Source organism: Arachis ipaensis, chromosome B2 (assembly GCF_059453495.1).
Source record: "Arachis ipaensis isolate K30076 ecotype BB chromosome B2, ASM5945349v1, whole genome shotgun sequence".
Classification (NCBI taxonomy): domain Eukaryota; kingdom Viridiplantae; phylum Streptophyta; class Magnoliopsida; order Fabales; family Fabaceae; genus Arachis; species Arachis ipaensis.
Genome location: NC_142437.1, coordinates 100986153 through 101008405, shown reverse-complemented (window position 1 = coordinate 101008405; position 22253 = coordinate 100986153). Strand labels below are relative to the sequence as shown.

The 22253-nt window shown below is 35.1% G+C and overlaps 2 protein-coding genes across 3 annotated transcripts; both read right to left on the bottom strand.

Annotated features, from left to right (window-relative positions):
• Positions 1–2509: 2509 nt before the first annotated feature.
• LOC107627525 (transcription factor MYB3R-3-like) lies at positions 2510–7953 on the bottom strand. Of its 2 annotated transcripts, none has more exons than XM_088503618.1 (9): positions 7764–7953; positions 7126–7277; positions 6842–6893; positions 6529–6586; positions 5743–5837; positions 5552–5655; positions 4942–5070; positions 3269–4300; positions 2510–2809 (listed from the first exon to the last, which is right to left on the bottom strand). In XM_088503618.1, the coding sequence occupies exons 2-8, from the start codon at positions 7269–7271 to the stop codon at positions 3274–3276; spliced, it is 1611 nt and encodes a 536-aa protein (XP_088359744.1). In that variant the 5' UTR covers positions 7272–7277; positions 7764–7953; the 3' UTR covers positions 2510–2809; positions 3269–3273. The 2 variants fall into 2 exon arrangements, with proteins under 2 accessions (XP_088359744.1, XP_088359745.1); XM_088503619.1 differs by having other exon boundaries at positions 3265–4300; positions 7764–7896.
• Positions 7954–19727: 11774 nt separating this feature from the next.
• LOC148575020 (uncharacterized) lies at positions 19728–20201 on the bottom strand. Its single transcript, XM_088506015.1, has one exon. It carries the CDS (start codon positions 20199–20201, stop codon positions 19728–19730), a length of 474 nt encoding a protein of 157 aa, XP_088362141.1.
• Between the last annotated feature and the right edge of the window lie 2052 nt (positions 20202–22253).

Below are 22253 nucleotides of genomic sequence, written 5' to 3'. Positions count from 1 at the left end.
TATTCGTTTCCATCCTCTTCCACCGTATCGCGACCACCATGCGCAACCTGAGCATTCCCTGGCTACGCCGCTGAATATGACGGATCGGGGATGCATTGTTATCACATATCCGTGTGTCACTGACTTGATCCATTTCTTAAGTGCACCTCAAGACTAGCCCATGCTTCATTCCTTGAGACTTGTCCAAAACCAGCCTATAGTCTCTTTCTTCATTTGGACTTATGATTTGTTGGCCCAAAATGCATGTTGAACTCTTTCTCATATGATTTGGTGTAATGGGCCTCACACTTCCACACATTATCTCATTATTATTAGTATTACTCTTTAAATTTGATCTTCCACCGATATACTCATAGCTATAACAGATTGTTCGATCAAAATCTTCACTAATCCTATCAAATCTCTTAGAATCCGCCCCTTAGTAACTCTCATTAATGCCTTTTGATTCGTTTCCTTTTTGAATTAGCTTTATTCCATTCATTCAAATCCATATCTGGAATTACTATCATACCCTTGTCCTTCTCATACTTTCTAACCACGTTCACCACTATCTCGGCCACCGCATCCCAACCCTTAAATGACGGCTTTCAGCTAGTATCACTAGGCTTTTCGTTCCCATTCTTTGAAGCATTATCTCTTCGTTCCATTACATGATTACACTCTAAGGATACGCCACTCCATATACCTCACTACCAATTTCTTTCACAAACACATCAAAACCACTAGTCCCAATTGTTATATGAATCCATTCATTGATCAAGTTCATTATACATGTATCAATCAACACACAACCAACACTAAAAGACTTGCACGATTCTGTCGCTTATCGCATTCAACCACTTCATGCCATTGACTCCTGATATTTCTAAACGCCTCCTCCAACTATACATGTAACGGAACTCCATAGCATTCTAGCCACACTCATCTCCACACTCTAAACATTGTTGCCTCATGGATAAGTCTGCTAGTCAAGATTGAAACTCCCATCATCAATATCACCATTGATGCTGCCTGTTAATCATATTAGAGGGTCACAAGAGCTCAAATTATAGATTTTTCATTGTTTTGTTTTTCCATGTTGCACAAACATAATGTGAGTATTGCATCCAAGGTAACAACATTTGTAATTTTGTAATGACGTAGCAGCAGTATGATATAATTTGTAATGAGCATATTTATATTTTACTACTAACAATTTATATATACATCTTTATCGTTTTCTTTTATTCTTCATTTATCAATATAATTTATTCATTTGTAATATGAATGCAAGTTATTTTTATTTAGGTATCCCATCTCCATCACATAATTATATTATGTATTGTATCATATATTTTTTATTGAAACGTGCATCTACATTTAAATACCTACCTTTTCATCAATATTTTATGAATATCATCAATATTTTTTGTTCAAATTTGATAAGCAAATAGCATAACCAACATTGGTTCTTACATTAAAGCATTCAATTATTCAATTAGGTCATAATAAAGCTAGAATATTTAAGATATTTTCTATTCAACCAAGCATACTCTTAAAATTGTGAAAACATTGTTTATTCATATATCTAATCGTTTTTTACATTCCCGTACATACCATGAGATAATTCACTAGTAGAAGTATAGGATTGTACTCTGTAGATTAATCCAAATATATTGTATTTGCTTTTCAAGCACTTTTTCCAAGGATTTTTTTTTTATTAAATTTTATGTGTGATTGTCAGAGTAAATGGTTAAATTCATCCTTAAAAATTATTCTTCAAATTAGTTATCAAAAAAATTTTTTAATTAAATTTATTATTCAAAAATTTTAAATTTGTCACATTAATCCTTTCATCATTTATATTATTAACCGCTGATATGCCACGTCAAAATTTATTCTAACTTCCCAAAGATTATTTAGTCTTTTAAACTTGATCACTCATGCAGTCGGCTCTTTTAAACTTGATCACTCATGCAGTCGGCTTTTGATTATTGTCTTCACGATTCACTAATTGTACTTCATACTTTTATATTTCATTTTCAAAATGAACTAATAATTAAAAATAAAAATAAAACTAATTACACACCCTTCAATTACTAATAACACACAATTTATATTTTCTTACCAAAATATTTCTGATTTTTTTCATTTTTGAAAACTGTTAGTCCCCACTAATTGATTATAACAAAATATATGAGGATGAATGGGATTAGAATTTTTCAAAAACAAACAAAATCAAGGACATTTTGGTAAGATAATATAAATGGTGTGTTACTAGTAATTAAAGAGTGTGTGATTAGTTCCACCCATAATTCAATAGTTGATTATGGATGTCTAAACACTCTCACATAAAGTCTCCAACTTTAGTCAGAAACAATAGGCTATTCTCTTCAGCATAGTGTGAGTATATATATTTTTACACTTCATCTTAGAAATTGCAGCTCCTTTAACATTCAATTAAGAGTTTCAAAAAATGGTTCAAACTTTTCCTTGATTGTTTGAAACTAAATCAATGACTACATTCTTGTATAAAACACCTGTAAATTCGTATTTACTAAAATAGAATCTATCAAATCATAGTCTACTAATAACTATTTGTTTTCAAGTCTTATTCGCGTGTGACCGAAATAAATATTTCTGCTTTTTACCACCAATGATGTTAACTTAAAAATTTCCAAACATGGATATACAAAACCCTAAATTATGGCCAAGATATCTTGACTCCTGCACAGGATTATGCTTGCAAAATTGTTAGGAGGAAAGTCACCCGTCCACTTAGTTTTGGGTAACATTCAATCAGCTTCAAGAGCAAGTCCAATCAAAATCCCTAAATGCAGAGCACAAATTGTCTAAGTTAGATAACTGAACAAGTTGAATGCATTGTCCTACATAAAGAACTAAAGTAAAATATATCTTTCCTTTATATATCCACTAATGATGCTGGAAAATACATTATATCTCTATTACTAATTTTTTCTAATAATAATAACAAAAAGGATATTTCTAACACGTGTTCTCAGGACACAAGATAACTAAAAATACCATAAAGGGAAAAACATTTTTATTATTATACTCTTAAATTGTATTCTTAGGACACAAAATAGTTAAATCTTAATTAAAAAAATTGCTAAACCAAATGTGTTCCCTGTGTAAATTGTAAAATCATTAATCCAAATTTTAAGCTATTTTGATAAATGTCTTACAAAGATGAGACAAGACCATGCAAAATATAACAAGTGCATCAAGTAGAATATAATACAGTGCATAATAAAGAAACAATACCTACTTAAATCATGACAAAGCACCTTCTTGTACTTTATGCATACCACTGTCATCCTTCTCCTTTTCAAATGCAAACTCAAGCTGTTTCTCAATCGACTTGACAACTGCGGTCCGCTTTGGTCTAAGTCGATAGGGGGGAGATGCATTGAAATCCTTATTATTATTAATAATGTCGCTCCCAACTATAGAATCAGAGTTATCCTTGGATCTCTCTTGTACTTTAGACGTCTGTGAATCAATATCTGCTTTCAAAGCTTTACTAGGAGTGACATGTGCTTGGGAAACAGTCCTTCTCTTCCTCATTATTGAAGGAGTACTCGGAAAAGTTTTTGCTGCCATTTTCAATATTGATTCGGGGGTTACGTTTTCACTACCATTTACACCAAGTGGAGAGAAGAAACCAACGGATGACGCAATCGGAGAAGAGCAGTCATTCTGCTCATGAAGGATATTGGAATAAAGAGAATCTAAAGGGACTGAAAAGTCTAACTGTGGTGGCTCGTAGCATAAAGAACCAGAGACCGGAGTTTCGTGTGAAAAACATGTTCTGCAGAACCTGTTATTGCTCATTTTAGCATTGTCTCTGCAACTCTCATTCGGTTTGCCAACCAGTCCAGGATTCTCAGAGTTCTTTATACTATGTACTTGGAAATTATCTCTTGACACCAGTTCTGAGTCGTTGCAGCTGAGATTTATGTTGGATGATCCAGCTTTACATTCAGTATCAACAGATTCATTTACAAGAGGAGCACCAGAGGAATCTCCAACTGTTACCAAGCACTCTAGTCGATTCTTGTCCTTCTTGTCACTGCTATATAGTTGAGTAATTTCTGTAGTTTCCGATGAAGATTCAACTGCAGTATCTGATTCTTTATTTGAACAAACAAATAATGTAGGTTTAGAATGTCTAACAGTGTCTTTGACAACAACTTGTGGACTGTTCTTCAAAGTTGGTGGAAGTCTTCCTGTGGCTAAATAGAAATCCATCTTCTTTTTTAGCGAACTATTCCAGTGGTTCTTTATAGCATTATCAGTCCTGCAGAAATAAATCCAAGCATATATATAACTTAAAACGGCACAGAACAAAAGTTGAACAATTTCAATCCATAAAATATATCTTACATAGGCCGTCATAATTTTTATAGTATTTTTTGTTTTCTTAAGGTCTATATTTTTATATAATCGCATTTATTATATATTCTATACTTAGCACTTGAAAATAAAACCAAGAAAAAACATTAAGTAGTTAGAACCTCTACAAGAAAGAGGTCAGAGAAATGTATTAGAAATTAGATGTCTCTTACAGAAGAATCTAAAAAAAACACCATGGATGTCGTACAATCTTGCAAAAGGGGAAACTCACACAAGCAAATTGACCAAAACAAACAAACATGGCTTTGAAAGTAAGAAAATCAATATTGGTTCTCAAAAAATAGACTGGATATTGCTTTGCATCAGCAATTTTCTCCATCACTTCATATGCTCATTGACCCATTCTCTTTTTCCCCACTTCGCAAGGATAGTGGGTGGACAAAGAAGTGTAGACAGAATGTCTCTTCCAAACATACACCACTCACAACAAATCATAGAAAAGGACACATTGCAAAATTAGAATTCACTATTAGCATAATACCATGATTTTAATTTCCATTAACATGAACTAATAAGAAAGAATACCTTCCAGGAAGAACCTTAGCAATTTCAGCCCATTTGTTTCCATATATGCGATGAGCATTCATGAGGGCCAACTCCTCTTCCGAAGACCAAGCATCCTTCTTTATGTCGGGATTAAGATGATTGTGCCACCTACATATGTTTCGAACTTTAAGAAATGATTACAAATCTTTTATATTGAGCAAAGGTCATATCTTTGATGATAATGAAGGAATCAACAACCAAAGAATAAAGACATGTTTGGTGATGATTAAATTTAAAGAATTGCTTTATTTCTTTAATCAAATGCTGTTCACTGAGACCATAATTATAAGTGCTTATTAACCCAAAAGACACTAATCCAAACATAAACATTATAGAAGGAAAAATGTTAAGCAACAGTACCAAAGCTAGTTTAATTGCAGTACCGTTATTTTAAAATTAGATCTTATATTCAATCATTTCAAGCTTAGGAACAAACAATGAGTAAAAGAATTTAGAAGTTTCAAGGCGATAATCAAAAAGCATGTCTAACAAATATGATTGATGATAGGGGGAAATTCTATAAATAAAAGGTTGAACTTAAAAAAGATGCAAAAATAGAAAACCTGCGTGTGAGCTTCAGTTAACCTACCGTTCTCGACACTGTTTTCCTATTCGACCAGGCAAGGACTTTGCTATCAAAGACCATTTTGATGGCCCATATTTTGACACCATTTCAACTATTTTGTCATCCTCCTGCAATCCAAGCAAGAGAAGTTAAAAAAACGAATAGGCTTTCTAAAAAATTAACAAGGAATTTAAAAGAGAAGCACTAGTTTCAACCTCCTTAGTCCAAGGTCCTTTAACAAGTTCTGGATTAAGAACTTTTTGCCATCTGTGCAGACATTGAACTTCTGATCTATCAGGGAAAAACTCAGCTGCATTCACATTTTAAATTGGTGTCATGAAATTGAGCATAATTCTTTCAGTAAGCACGTGGTACAGAAAATATTGTCTTATGATTCGCAAAGACAAATTCTCGTGGTTCAACTTCATAATAATTCTCTTTCCCAGAACAAATTGGAAACAAATATTGTTTAAAAGTATCAACTGAATGTTTATCCTGAAGGCTGTGCCTTCAAATTACATGTATTCAAAATTTCCCACTTCAGTATTTTCTGAATAGGGATGAGACAGGTCTGCTTTACATGAAAAACTATGACAAGGATCGTTACAAGAACATTTTTTCATGCTTCTTATGCGGTGCCCATTTAACTTTGAGGTAACAATTTCACAGTCTCAACTCAAGTATGTTCAAACACTAAATCTGTCTGCACGGAGTTGCTTCCAATTGTAAGCAAGCATGCTTTTCCAACAAAAATTTACAAATAAAAAAGTGAAAAGATCATCCAAATTGCACTACCGGGTCATATTATAAATACATATATGAAGAATATATCAATTTAGATACACATTCTAAGAAATTGTTACTACCATATCATAAAATGAACTACTTTATAAATATATCATATATCATATAATAAAGAAAAATTAATTGAGTTCAATATATGTTTTTAGTAGCATAGTCATAACAAATTCTGAGGTATTTTACATAGCAAATCTAAATACCTATTTTTTTCCAACTCTTTCCCTTAAAGGCTGCAACAGCATTCCTTAATGTCTCATCCTGCAGGAGTTTGAAGAGCACTATGTTGTGATTACATGAAAAGTCAGGTGGTAAAAATGACAAGAAAATATCTTGGTCTCAATTTGAAATGTTACAGAACTATAAATACATTGGCATTTTTAGCATATAAAGATGTATATTAAGAAGCACTAAATCAACTAATATAAATTCACTATTAATCAACTTCTTAAAACAGTAAAAACATTAAAGACAATAAATAAAAGTAACAACTATCTCCAAGTCCAAATTACTAACCTCCTCTGCTGTCCAACCACCCTTTGCTCGCCTTATAGGACCAGTGGTTCTCCTGTGTAACACAATATTCAAGTGGTGAAAATTAATTATTGAAGATCACAAGAAAGATCCAAAATGGAACAAAGCAGATACCCGTAGCAAGACCAAAAAATCAGCTGCTATTGCTAAATGCAAACATTAAGCAAAATCAAGCAGGCACACCATATATCGACACAAAACGACACCGTTATCAAGGTACAACATCATTGATTGACAAAAAGCAATGAAAAAAAGCATGTGAATACCGATGAGGGGGTGAAGCCGATGCCTGGCTACCTATCCCTGGGGATTTTGGTATAGAACTGCCACTGCCTTCTGATACAAAGGAGCTAGAAGCAGCTGTTGATTGCTTATTCTCTATACAACCTTCCTCTGATTTCAACTCATCCATATCCTTCTACAAATTTATTCACATATTGTTAAGAGGACGAAGAAAAAAAAAAAAAAAAAAAAAGCAAAATCAAGCCAACACACTCAAATAAAAAAAAAAAAGCAAAATCATGCCAACACACTCAAATTTCACACAAATTATCAAAAACCCTAAAACCCTCACTGAAATAACAAAAGTTTCGAACTTTATGGGTGACATACAAAGACAAACGAAATCCAGATCTCAAAAACCGTTATCAGATTAAAACTTGCTCAGAGAAACGCCAAAAACACCTTATCATAAGAAACACGTAATTCATAGGTATTCACCACGCACAATTTTACAATAATAGTGATAACAATTAATAAAAATTCACTACTAAAGAATATTACAGAGTCGGGGAAAAGGAAATAATCGAAAAAAAAACCGATCACAAACACAAAGGAAGTTGAATTTTCATACTAGAATATTAAAAAAAAAATAGAATCTGAGATTTCTCCGAAACTGAAGTACCTCTGCAAACAGAGAATTGGCGGGAATCAAAGTGGAGCTCGCAAGAGATTTAGGAAAAGAAAGAGAGGAAGAAAAGAAAAGACAAAAAAAAAAAGAAGGAGCAGTTTCGAAAACTCCTTGTTGCCCGTTGAACAAGAACAGAAGTTTTGATTTTAATTTTAATTCAACTTTTTTAAATTAAAATTGAATTACTAAAAAAATTAGATAGCAGCACCAGACCAGTTTAAGTTACCGTTACTTGCGTCTGCCTTTTTGTTTTTTTCCTTCTTAAATGGTAAACCAGTTTTTAGTAATTTTTAGGGTTTTTTGATTATTGGCAAATCAATTAACCCTTTTCAGTTTTGGCAACTTAAATTAAATTATATCCATTTAAATATTTGTTACATACTTACATGTGATATATGAAATTACACTGAGGTGATTAGTGAAAGAAGCTATTTTTTGTTAGTGGAAGTGAAACAAGTTTAATATGACAATAAATACACTTAAATAGAATTGAATTGAATAAATAATAATAATTAAAAACAATCAACAGTAAATAAAAATACAAACATTCATGTAAAACACAAAAAAATAAGTTATTAAATTACTCATCATATTTATTTATGTATATCACTTTACATATTTTTGTTTTAGGTGACTATTAAAATAATAAAATATTTTACTGTAAAATAAAAAATAATCAATTTATTTATAATATATATATTTTTTGTTTTAAGATTAATTTTCATAATTTCAAGTGAATCAAAACAAAAGAGAGCCTAACATAAGTTTAAGGACATACGTATTCTACTTGACCCAAAAATTAAGATGAGTCTTATCAATTTTATGGGTCTTTTTAACCTCCCACAATGTCAATGACTACTTTACCTAAAATGGTAATCAATTAACTATTGTATGGTTTTGGGAAATATCCGCACGACCTTAAAAAAATATACATTTAGGAGTATTTAAAATTGGACTAAACTAAACTAAATCTATAAACCGAAGCAAAAAGATTTGAAACTAGAAACCAAAAACTTTGAAATTTAAAATTTGTTGCTTCTTATTGGGTTGATTCAATTATCAATTCCATATCACAAAATCGAAAAAAACCGAATTGAAAGTATAATTTTAATTCTATTTCTATCCTTATAATTTCACCATAACTCCCATTATAGGCTTTAACATATCACATATATGTCTTTCATCTTAAACTCGAAAGAAAATTGTCAAGAACACTTTTTTCTTTTTTGTTTTTGATTTGTTATGTTTAATATACGAATTTAATGTGGTTGAATTTTAAATTATCTTACAAATTATATTGTATAATTGCGGATTATGATATTAAACTTTATACTCCGAAAATGTTTAGTATTTTGCTGTATATTGTTTGGCTAAAAAGAACATTATATAAATTTTTATTACATTAGATATGATTAAGATGGTTTTTTTTTTTTTTACATTAGAGTTTTATGCACATGATTATCTACTGATTAATTCTATTAGTCTACCATGTACATTTCATGATATTACGTCTAGCCAACCTAATGCCAATGATTTGTGTATTTAGAAACACTAATAGGTTATCATAAACGAAGTAGAATATAATTGATAAGTAATGATAATCATTAAGTTTGGGAAGCTAGGTGTTTTCTTAGGTTAGTTTGTGTTGAAATATGTGCTTTAATCGTGCCGTTTGATTTGGTGTATCATTCATTTTTCTATCTTTTATCTTGATTTAGTTCATTTACCTCATGTCTGATGTATATCTCGATTTGATAGTATTTTTAACTTAAGATAGGCCCAAGAACTAAGATGGGTCTCATCAATTCGATTGGGTCTTTTTAATCTCCTATAATGTCAATGACTACTTTACTTAAAATGGTAATCAACTAACTATTGCATGATCTTGGTGAAAGAGCCTAGCAGCGGAAACGACACAAATGTCCAACACAAGAACAGTATGGAAGCTTTCACAACACAATATGGCAGCAACTATAACAAGCAAATATAGCAAGTAAAGCAATAATAAGAACACACCGAGATTTTAACGTGGAAAACCCCCTCAGTGTGAGAGGTAAAAACCACGAGTCGTCCAGACCAATGAAATAGCTCCACTATAATCAAATGAGATACAAGAGAGTCTCAAACAAAGCACAAAAATGTGCATATAACCAGCCAAAATATCAAAGCACCAAAGCTCACAAATGAAAAGCAAGAAGATGAAATATACCCAAAAAAACATAGTTGCTGTCGAAGCCAATTTCTCCCTATGCAAACCTCCAATTAAAATCTTCACCGTCCAGAATGAAGAACAAGATGTGAAAAATCTACAGTTCAAATTTCACGTCGATCCAACGGTGAAGAATGAGAAACTGCCGTTCCAAAATTGCTGCTCTGTGTAAAACAAAAACGAAAATTCTGTTTTTTCCTTTCTCTCTCACTTGGTGGCTACTCTCTCTCACTCTCAATGACCCCCAAAAATCTGAACTAGGGTTGTGGCACAATGGGTGCAAGAGACACCCTCAAAATGTTGGGCTTGGGCCTCACAAAGGAGAAAAAAACCCAACAAATCTCCCCCTTCTCGACTAGGTGGAGGCTCTCGCCATTCCGGCGATCAAACAACATGTTTCAAACTTTTCTCTTGACAATGCTTTTGTCATCATATCAGCACCATTGTCATCAGTGTGAACTTTCTCAAGTTCCAACAACTTTGAATCTAACACATCCTATATCCAGTGATACCTAACATCAATATGTTTAGATCTTGGATGAAAAGTAGAATTCTTGGCAAGATGAATAGCACTTTGGCTATCACACAACAACACATAACTGTCTTGCTTGAAACCAAGTGCTGCAAGAAACTTCTTCATCCACAACAACTCTTTACATGCTTCAGTTGCTGTAATAAACTCTACCTCTGTAGTAGAAAGTGAAACACACTTTTGTAGCCTTGACTGCCATGAAATAGCTCCCCTTGCAAACTTGACCAAATAACCTGAAGTAGACTTTCGAGAATCAATATCTCCTGCCATGTCTGTATCAGTAAAGCCAACTAGCAAAGGTTTCTCACCACCAAAACTCAAACTCAAGTTAGTTGTACCTTTGAGATATCTCATAATCCATTTAACAGCATTCCAATGTTCTTTACCTGGATTAGAGAGAAAACGACTCACAGTACCAACTACATGAGCAATGTCTGGTCTAGTACACACCATAGCATACATCAAGCTTCCAACAGCTGAGGCATAAGGAATTTCATCCATTGCTTGTTTCTCCTCATCAGTGGTTGGACACTGCTTGGTACTCAACTTAAAATGAGGAGCAAAAGAACTAGCAACACATTTGGCATCATTCATGCCAAACCTTTGAAGCACCTTCTTTATGTACTTCTCCTGTGACAAATAAAGCTTCTTGGAATCTCTATAACGAGTAATAGTCATGCCCAAAATTTGTTTGGCAAGACCCAAGTCCTTCATAGCAAAGAACTTACTCAACTGTTTCTTCAACTCATTAATCCTCAAAGCATTCTTGCCCACAATCAAAATATCATCCACATAAAGCAAAAGAATGATAAAATCATCATCAAAAAATTTTTGCACAAATACACAATGATCTGAAGTTGTCTTACGGTAACCATGCTTCCCCATAACAGATTCAAACTTCTTGTACCACTGTCTTGGAGCTTGCTTCAACCCATAAAGACTCTTCTTAAGCTTGCACACAAAATCTTCCTTTCCTTTAACAACAAAACCCTCCGGTTGCTCCATGTAGATCTCCTTATCTAAATCACCATGAAGAAAAGCTGTCTTCACATCCATTTGCTCAATCTCCAAATCAAGAGACACTGCTAATCCAAGCACAGCACGAATGGATGACATCCTCACAACAGGAGAAAAGATCTCCTCATAATCAACACCTTTTCTCTGGCTAAAACCTCTAACAACCAATCTAGCCTTATACCGAGGCTTAGAATTGTGTTCTTCATTCTTGATTCTGAATACCCATTTGTTCTTCAAAACTCGCATACCCTTCGGTAGCTTCACCAACTCATAGGTATCATTCTCAATCAAGGACTTCATTTCTTCTTGCATAGCTTCAAGCCATTGAGCTTTGCTTTCATCTTCAACAGCCTCTCCAAAGCATTCAGGTTCTCCCCCATCAGTCAACAAAACAAACTCATGTGGAGAATACCTTGACGAAGACTTTCTCTCTCTTGTAGACCTTCTAAGTGCATTTACAGGAATTTCTAAAGCTGGTTCTTCATCTTGATCATCATCACCAACTTCATCAAGTATTGGATCAACTGTTCCATCTTCACCTGCACTTGTATCATGCTCATTATTTTGAGCTTCAACTCTACCATCTTCTACCATAGGCATAGAGGGAGTAATATCCAAGTCAGAAAAATCATCACTAGGCTGAACCATTGGCTTTTCTGCATTATCAACATCCTTCAATGTTTGGTCTTCAACAAAGACAACATCTCTACTCCGAATCACCTTCTTGTTAACAGGATCATAAAACCTGTAACCAAACTCATCCATGCCATAGCCAATAAAAATACATTGCCTAGTCTTTACATCAAGCTTAGATCTCTCATCTTTAGGAATATGAACAAAAGCTTTACATCCAAAGACTCTTAAATGATCATAAGAAACATCTTTACCTGACCATACCTTCTCTGGCACTTCAAATTGCAAGGGAACACATGGTGTCCGATTCAAGACATGAACAACAGTGCTCAAAGCTTTACCCCAAAAGGATTTTGCCAATCCAGACTGTGACAATAAGCACCTAACTCTTTCAACCAATGTTCTGTTCATCCTTTCAGCCAAGCCATTCAACTGAGGAGTCTTCGGAGGAGTCTTCTGATGTCTTATACCATGCTCTTTACAATAAGCATCAAATGGACCTGAGTACTCACCACCATTATCAGTACGAATGCATTTCAACTTCTTCCCAGTTTCTCTTTCAACAGAAGCTTGAAATTGCTTGAACACATTCAAAACTTGATCTTTGGTCTTCAAAGTGTAAACCCATAATTTTCTAAAATGATCATCAATAAAGGTTACAAAATAGATAGACCCTCCAAGTGTTCTTGTCTTCATCGGCCCACATACATCAGAATGCACCAAGTCAAGTATCTCTGACTTCCTTGAAGGTGGGTGGCTCTTGAAAGAAACCCTGTTCTGTTTTCCAGCAAAGCAATGGTTGCACTTTTGCAAAGCAACCTTACAACCAGATAAAAGATTCCTCTTGGATAACATATTCATGCCCTTCTCACTCATATGACATAATCTCTTATGCCATAAATCAGTTTTATCAACAAACTCAGCAGCATTAACAACATCTTTCACAATCTTTGCTTGAGTTAAATAAAGAGTAGAGTGTCGAGTACCTCTAGCAACAACCATGAAACCCTTGTTGAGCTTCCAACTATCACGAGAGAATGAGCTATCCAAGTCTTCATCACACAACTTACCAACAGAAAGTAAGTTCAACTGAATATCTGGAACATGCTTCACACGCTTCAAAGTCAACTTGGTACCGTTGGAGGTTTCCAAACAAACCTGTCCAACACCGGCACATTTTGCAACACCTTGATGAGCCATTTTCACATCACCAAAATCACCAGGAGTATAAGACGTAAACAAATCCCTCCTAGATGTAACATGAATAGAAGCACCGCTATCAATCACCCAACTAGTGCTATTATCAACAAGGTTAACAGATTCAAACTCCTCAACAACAAGAAAATCATCATGAGTTACATTAACCTTGTCTTCCTTGCTACCATCATCTTTATTTGTGCTCTTGTCTTTACTTGCCTTGGCTTTCTCCTTCTTTAGCTGCCAACAAAATTTCTTCACATGTCCCTTTTGACCACAATGATGACACTCAATATTCTTATACTTTCCTCGAGACTTGCTTCTGCTTTGATCTCTACCTTTAGGACCTCGACTTTTGCTTCTTCCCCTAGACTCAGAAACAAGAACATCTGAATGTGTAGTCGATGTACCTTGTGACTTTCTTCTCATCTCTTCATTCAAAACACTGCTCTTGACAAGATCCATAGAGATTACACCATCAGGAGCAGAATTAGACAATGACATTCTGAGAATTTCCCATGAGTCTGGTAAGGAGCCAAGAAGTAACAATCCTTGAACCTCTTCATCAAACTTGATACCCATGGAAGATAACTGATTCATAATTCCTTGGAAATTATTCAAGTGATCTGTCATTGATGTCCCATCTGTATACTTCAAAGCCAACAACTGCTTGATCAAAAACATCTTGTTATTCCCAGTTTTTCGAGCATACAACTGTTCAAGCTTAATTCAAAGAGTCCGAGCATGTGTCTCTCCAATAATATGGTTCAACACATTATCGTCAACCCACTGCCTAATATATTCACAGACTTGTCTATGCAACAAAGTCCAATCATCATCAGATTTATCATTAGGCTTCTCTGTACCAAAAACTGGTTGATGAAAATTCTTGACATAAAGCAAATCTTCCATTTTTGACTTCCACAAATTATAATTAGGACCATTAAGAGTGATCATCCTACTAGTATTAGTATTAGCTTCCATTGTTCACAAACTCACAAGCCCAGAAAAATACCAACAAGCTCTGATACCAGTATGAAAGAGCCTAGCAGCGGAAACGACACAAATGTCCAACACAAGAACAGTATGGAAGCATTCACAACACAATATGGCAGCAACTATAACAAGCAAATATAGTAAGTAAAGCAATAATAAAAACACACCGAGATTTTAACGTGGAAAACCCCCTCAGTGTGAGAGGTAAAAACCACGAGTCGTCCAGACCAATGAAATAGCTCCACTATAATCAAATGAGATACAAGAGAGTCTCAAACAAAGCACAAAAATATGCATATAACCAGCCAAAACATCAAAGCACCAAAGCTCACAAATGAAAAGCAAGAAGATGAAATATACCCAAAAAAATAGAGCTGCTGTCGAAGCCAATTTCTCCCTATGCAGACCTCCAATTAAAATCTCCACCGTCCAGAATGAAGAACAAGATGTGAAAAATCTACAGTTCAAATTTTACGTCGATCCAATGGTGAAAGAATGAGAAACTGCCGTTCCAAAATTGCTACTCTGTGTAAAACCGGGAAACCTAATTTCTCTCTTGCGAAGCCAATTTCTCTCACTGCAAATCTCCAATAAACATCTTCACCGACCAGAATGAAGAACAAAATGATAAAAACTTGCAGTTTAAATTTTAAGCCGATCCAACGGTAAACAAGTGAGAAACTGCCATTTGAAATTTACTGCTTTGGACAAAAACGGAAATTCTGTTTTTCCCTTTCTCTCTCACTTGGTGGCTACTCTCTCTCACTCTCAATAACCCCCAAAAATCTGAACTAGGGTTGTGGCACAATGGGTGCAAGAGACACCCTCAAAATGTTGGGCTTGGGTCTCACAAAGGAGAGAAAAATCCAACACTTGGAGAATATCTGCACAATCTTAGAAAAATACACAGTTAGGAGTATTCAAAATTAAACTAAACTAAATCTATAAACTGAAGCAAAAAAAATTGAAATTGGAAACCAAAAAATTTGAAATTTGTTGTTTTTTATTGGGTTGGTTCAATTATCAATTCTATATCACAAAATCGAAAAAAACGAACTAAAAGTATAATTTTTATTCTATTTCTGTCCTTATAATTTCACCATAACTCCCATTATAAGCTTTAACGTATTACATATATGTCTTTCATCTTAAACTCGAATAAAAATTGTCAAGAATATTTTTTTTATTCGTTGTGTTTCACATATGAATTTAATCTGGTTGAATTTTAAATTATCTTACAAATTATATTATATGATTGCAGATTATGATATTAAACTTTATACTTAGAAAATGTTTGGTATTTTAATGCATATTGTTGGCTAAAAAGAAATTATACAAATTTTTATTACATTAGATATGGCTAAGATGGTTTTTTATTACATTAGAGCTTTATGCACATGACTGTCTACTGATTAACTCTGTTAGTCTACTGTGCACATTTTATGGTATTAAGTCTGACCAACCAAATGCTATTGATTTGTGTATTTGAGAACACTAATAGATTATCATAAACGAAGTAGAATATAATTGATAAGTAATAGTAATCATTAAGTTTGGGAAGGTTAGGTAATTTTTTGTGTTAGTTTGTGTTGAAGTATGTGCTTTAATCGTGCTGCTTGATTTGGTGTATCATTCATTCTTTTAGCCTTTATCTTTTATCTTGATTTGATTATTTTACTTCATGTCCGATGTATATCTCGATCTGATAGTACTCTTGACTTTATATTCCTCTATATAAACTATGTAGCTCCTTAATGTAATATGAACTTGCTTTAGTGTGATGCATTATTTTTTACAGTTTTCTTCTATAAAGGGGTCTAGAAAGATTTCAAGCAATTCTTGAGGAGCATTTGCTCGGAAAAGAGAAACTTTTTCCCATCACATCTCGAATGTTTCGTGGTGAAATAAACGTGCGCTACAGTAATGACATGCCTTGGGATACCTAATGGAATTCGAAGTATTGTTGCATCCTCTTGAAAATTTCGAGCACAGTTGCAAGATGCTCAAACATTTTGCCAAATTTCTGTACTCGTATTAAATTTACATTTAATCACATTCATAATAGAAAATAGATAATGATAAATTTTGTAATGACTAAAAAAATAGTACTTTGTTAATTATAAAAACAAATAATGACTTTTCATTATAGTGGTCATAAAAAAAAGTAATTCACACTCAAAAATTATTTCAGCTATAAAATTATACAAATGTCCTATTTTTATTTTCGTTACATGCATGTCCTGAATGATTCTATATAAATCGAAACAATTAAACTCGATTTACACTTTCTCAATGTATATTGAATTAATTGACGTTGATTTATGGTGACACATGGTAAATCAAATGAATTGAATTCGATTTAGTGTAGGAGCAATTCGTATTCAATATAAATCGATACAACTAGATTTGATTTACTATTGCACAACACATATAAAGTAAATCAAAGTGTTGATTTCCTCGTAGCTTTATAAGCATGGATGATATCTCCATAAAAAATCTTCTTCAAGTGTTGGCCCGAGGCAGAATTTGAACGGCTGGAGTTTTCTCTGCTTTGCTAAAACAACTCGAGGAGACTCCCTTTGGTGCTACTCAATGAGTCTTGAACGACCTTTGAGCGATGTGTCATCTTTGCGGGAGGCCAAGTAGGAGTTGGAGAAGGATAAGGAAGTCCTTTTCATTGATCTTTCAAAATTTTGAGAGAGAGCAAAACAATCTGAGGTTGCCTGTGTCATGATGGAGGGTCTGAAGAAGAACGTTGAGGAGAGCTATACTCATGTGTTTGAGAAGAAATTAGATTTGAAGGATGAGGTCTCCAGATTGAAGGAGCAGTATGCAAACCCAAAGGAGTCGGTGTCCCGAAGTATGGATGAAATGACCGAGAATCTAAAAGCACAATTCTGGGTTCTGGCTCCCAAGGTAGACCTCTCTCCTATCGATCCCGACAAGGTTGAGGTTGATGGGAGGATTGTCCTTCCTATGGATGATGACCTTTCTTCTGGAGATCCAAAGACATCAAGTGCTCGAGCTGAGAAAACCTCTCAGAGGTTCCCAATTCGAATAGATGAAGACCCTCCTTCCTCTTCAAACCCTATTGTCGATACTCTCCCCGCGACCTAAGCTGACGGGACGGCTGATGCAACCGTTGATGAACAGGACCCTTCTTAGTGTATTTTCACAAACTCTTTGGTATTCTATGGCCTGGCTTGTCGGTCTTTAAACAAATTATATTTATAATAGCTGTAGTTAGATATTTTGCCTTTGTTTAGGCCCGTAAAAACTTTTTCACAATTTATTTTGTGGTAGTTCTTAAAATATCTTCTAAACATCTTTGCTTGAATTATTTGAGTTGTTCTAACTACTTTCGGCTTTCTGTAGTGAAAAATTTTGACAAGCTATTGATGACTCTCTTTTTAACCTGATTTAGTCGAGTTTTTCTAAGAGGTCGGATAACCTGTTCGACCTATGGATGTTGGGCATTCATTTAGATCATTATTTTGTAACAATCATTTGTGAGTACGAGATTATGTATTCTCTTAGTCGGAAAATTTTATTTATTAGGTGCCAACTTTAAGTAGTAGGTTTTATCAAGTTACTTTTGTGATTCGTTTTAGACTTGCATCTTTTACTAACTTGCTTTTAAGTAGCTTTAATGAGGTTAGGTCACAATTTGCTTATATCACTTCTTACACCAATTTGGGCTTGGTTGCTTCATCTTTCCGACCATCAAGGTTGGGCAATGATTTTCACACTTTTTCGAGCTTAAATTAGTGCATGTGGCAGAACAATCAATGGAATAAAGGATGAATTATCATTAATAAAAATGATTTATAAATTCTATTTACTGCTAAGAGTTTTCTTGTGTCTAACTCCTAGTCCTTGTTATGATACCTAGTTAAAATATCCTTAACCATTTTCGGGAAAAAACAATGAAGTCGGAAAAAAGAGTACATCAGAGAACAAGGTTTGCTTTTGAACTGTAGTACCTTTTTACGTTACATGCATGCCACAACCTTGGGAGGTTGTTCCCTTGTAGGTCAGGCACTTTGAAGTAACATTTCCCAAAACTTCAATGATCTTGTAAGATCCTTTCCAATTTACAACCAACTTTTTTTTGCCCACTTTTTGCACGCCAATGTCATTCCTGATTAGTATGAGGTCATTCATGGCAAATTTTCTTCTGATGACTTTCTTGTTGTAGTTTCTTCTGATGATTTTCTTGTTGTACCTTGTGATCATTCTTTATTTCAATGATTCCTCTCTTATCCGAGCTTGATCTCGGATTTCTGGAAGAAGATCGAGTTCTTCTTTTTCAGCTTAGATGTTTCCTACTTCATTGTAGAATCTAACCCTTGGACTTTCTTCATTAACCTCTATGGAAATCATGGCTTCTATACCATAAGCAAGTCGGAATGGGGATTCCCCAGTTGTTGAATGGGGAGTTATCCGATATGTCCATAAGACTTGGGAAAGCTCTTCGGCCCATGCTCTCTTTGCATCTTGTAGTCTTTGCTTGAACTCGGCCAGTATAACTTTATTCGCAGCTTCTACTTGTCCATTAGCCTAAGGGTGATCTACCGACATCAATTGATGCTTAATCTTGAGGCTTGCCACCAAGTTTCTAAAGTTTGAGTCAGTAAATTAGGTACCATTATCCGTAGTGATGGAGTGTGGGATTCCAAAGTGGGTAATAATATTCTTGTAGAGGAATTTCTGACTTGTTTGGGCCATGATGGTTGCCAGAGGTTCTACCTCAATTCACTTAGTAAAATAATCGATCCTGACTATGTGATATTTCACCTGTCTAAGTGCTTGAAAAAATTTTTTCGAGTAGATCCAGACCCCATTTTGCAAATAGCCATGGTCAGGTGATGTTGATAAGTTCTTCTGGTGGTGCCACATGGAAATTGGCATATTTTTGACAGGGTTGGCATCTCTTAACAAAGTTGGCTGCTTTACTTTGTAGAGTCGGCCAGTAGAAATCCACTCACAAGACCTTCTTAGTTAGTGACCTAACTCCCAGGTGATTTTCACAAATGCCACTATGGACTTCTTCTAAGACTTCTTCTGTCAACGAGGTTAGAACGCACTTCAGTAAGGGTGTGGAGATTCCTCTTCTATAGAGTACATTATGGACCAAAGTATAGTTCTGTGTGTCCCTTATGAGTCTCCTCGCCTCTTTTTCCTTTTCAGGGAGGACATTGAATTTGAGGTATTCGATGATGGGAGTTATCTAACCCAAGTTCATATTTATGACTGTCAACATGTCCGACCTGTCGATTTCCTTGGTCAATGATGGGGTGTGGAGAGTTTCCTGAATTAGACTTTTATTGTTACCCTCTAGCTTGATGCTGGCCAATTTAGAGAGGGCATTATCTCAGCTATTCAATTCCCGAGTTATGTGCCTGACCTCTGCTTCCTGAGATTGAGTTAACTGTTCTAGTGTTTCTTCTAGGTACTTCTTCATATTGGGATCTTTGGCTTGGTAAGTCTCATTCAGCTGAGTAGTTATTACCTGAGAGTCACTAAACACTATGATTTTTGCTACCCTGACTTCTTTGGCTAGCCTCAAGCCAGCAAGCATGGCTTCATATTTCGCTTGATAGTTGGAGGTTGGAAACTCGAATTTTCGTAAGAGCTCTATCCAAGTTTCTTCTTCATTCTCAAGAATAATTCTTGCTCCACTTCTAGCTTTATTTGATGATCCATCTACAAATATATGCCATACTGTAGAGTCCCTTTGAACTCCTGTGTACTCGGCTAGAAAGTCAGTCAAATATTGTGATTTAATTATTGTACGAGTTTCGTATTTGAGATCGCACTTGGACAATTCCACAACCCATTGTAGCATCTGACCCGCAATATCTGTCTTTTAGAGGATATGCTTCATGAGTTGGTTAGTTCGTATTTTTATGGTATGGACTTGGAAATAAGGTCAGAGTCTTCTAGAGGTGAAGACGAGGGCATAAGCAAATTTCTCTATTTTTTGATTATTTAATTCTGTTCCTTGTAAGGCCTTGCTGGTGAAGTAGACAGGTCATTATTCATCCATGTCTTCTTGGACGAGGGCAGAGGCTATGGCCTTGCTTGCTACTACTAAGTATAGTATAAGTTCCTCTCCTTTTTCAGGTCGGATAAGAATCGGTGGCTGACTCAAGAAATTTTTGAAGTCTTGAAAAACTTGCTCACATTCTTAAGTCCACTCAAATTGGCATCCTTTCTTAAGTATTGAAAATAGAGGTAAAGGTTTTAGAGCCAACCTTGCTAGGAATCTGTATAAGGTTGCCAACCTGCCATTTAGGTGTTGAACTTCCTTCAGACAAGTCACACTTTTCATCTCAAGTTTTGCCTTGCATTTATCCGGGTTGGCTTCAATGCCCCTTTGGATAAGCATAAATCCTAAGAACTTCCCGGCCTCCACTGCAAATGTGCACTTTGAGGGATTTAGTCTCATCCCGTGCTGTCTTATCGTGTTAAACACTTCTGCTAAGTCGGATAATAAACTAGTTTCTTCTTTTGTCTTGATAAGCATGTCGTCCACATAAACTTCTATCAACTTTCCAAGGTGTGATGAAAATACCTTGTTCATTAGTCGTTGATACGTGACTCTAACATTCTTTAATCCGAAAGGCATTACCACGTAACAATAATTTGCTCCAGGAGTAACAAAAGAAATATTTTCTTAATTCGGCTTATACATCGAGATTTAGTTGTATCTTGAATATGTGTCCATAAAGGACAAGTATTTGAACCTTGAAGCAGAATCTACAAAGCATCAATGCTGGAAAGAAGGTAAGGATCCTTAGAATAAGCTTTATTGAGATCGGCGTAGTTGAAACACATCCTCCACTTTCTGTTTTGTTTCTTCACGAACACTACATTGGCTAGCCATAACAGGTATTTCACTTCCCTTGTGAACCTGGCTTCTAACAATGCTTGGACTTGTTCTTTAACGACTTGTTCCCTTTTTGGGTCGAGATTTTGTCGTTCCTTTTAGACAGGTCATGAGCCCGGGTAAACGGCAAGCTTGTGACTCATGAGGTTAGGATGTATTCTGGGCATGTCAGAGGCCATCCACGTGAAAAGGTCCAAATTTTCTTGTAGGAGGTTGACGAGATCTGCTTATAACTATTTATCCAAGTTATCCCCTATGTTTGTTCTTTTTCCAACTTGATCTCCGATCTAAACCTCCTTAGTCTTTCTATTGGGTTATGGTCTCAATTCTTCTCAAATTCGGACACCACCAAGTTTGATGGTATTTACCTCTTTCCCCTTTGTATACCCTCGTAGGTTCAGGCTTTCGTTGTAACACCTTCTTGCCAATTTTTGATAACCTTTCACAGTGGCTATTCCCTCAAAGGTCAAAATTTCATGCAAATGTGAGGGGTAGAGACTAGTCCAGCAAGTCGATTAAGAGTTGTCCGACCTATCAGAGCATTGTAGGCCGATGCTACATCGACCACTATATAGTTTATACTCAAGGTTCTTGACTTTGTACCTTTAACAAAAGTGATGTATAGTGGAATGAAGCCTAGAGATCGAATTGGTGTGTTTTCCACCCAAAAGCGGTATCAGAATATGCCTTTAGTTCTTTTTTTTCTAATCCTAGTTTGTCGAAAGCATGTTTAGGACGTCTGCCAAATTTCCTTGATCCACCAGAGTTCTTTTGAGGTTTGCATTGGCAAGTATCATTATGTTCATGAGGGGTCATCATGGCCTGGTATTATCCCTTGGGCATTTTCTTTTGTAAAGGTAATAGTAGGCAAGTTGGGGGCTTCAGTCTCTTCCCCGACTTGATAGACTTCTTTCAAATGTCTCTTGCAGGAGGATTTAGTTATTTCGCCTCCTGTCAATCCTCCGACTATCATGTGAACGTGTCTTTCAGGAGGTGGCTGATCTCGCC

What these genes read in the sequence shown, in the direction of transcription:
- LOC148575020 (XM_088506015.1), bottom strand. Translation starts at nt 20,201, where the DNA reads ATGCTACAATGGGTTGTGGAATTGTCCAAGTGCGATCTCAAATACGAA.
- LOC107627525 (XM_088503618.1), bottom strand. Translation starts at nt 7,271, where the DNA reads ATGGATGAGTTGAAATCAGAGGAAGGTTGTATAGAGAATAAGCAATCA. An exon ending in GTGGTTGGACAGCAGAGGAG is followed by an intron (nt 6,587 to 6,841) that starts GTTAGTAATTTG and finishes AAACTCCTGCAG; the next exon opens with GATGAGACATTAAGGAATGC. An exon ending in GCTAAGGTTCTTCCTGGAAG is followed by an intron (nt 4,301 to 4,941) that starts GTATTCTTTCTT and finishes TTATTTCTGCAG; the next exon opens with GACTGATAATGCTATAAAGA.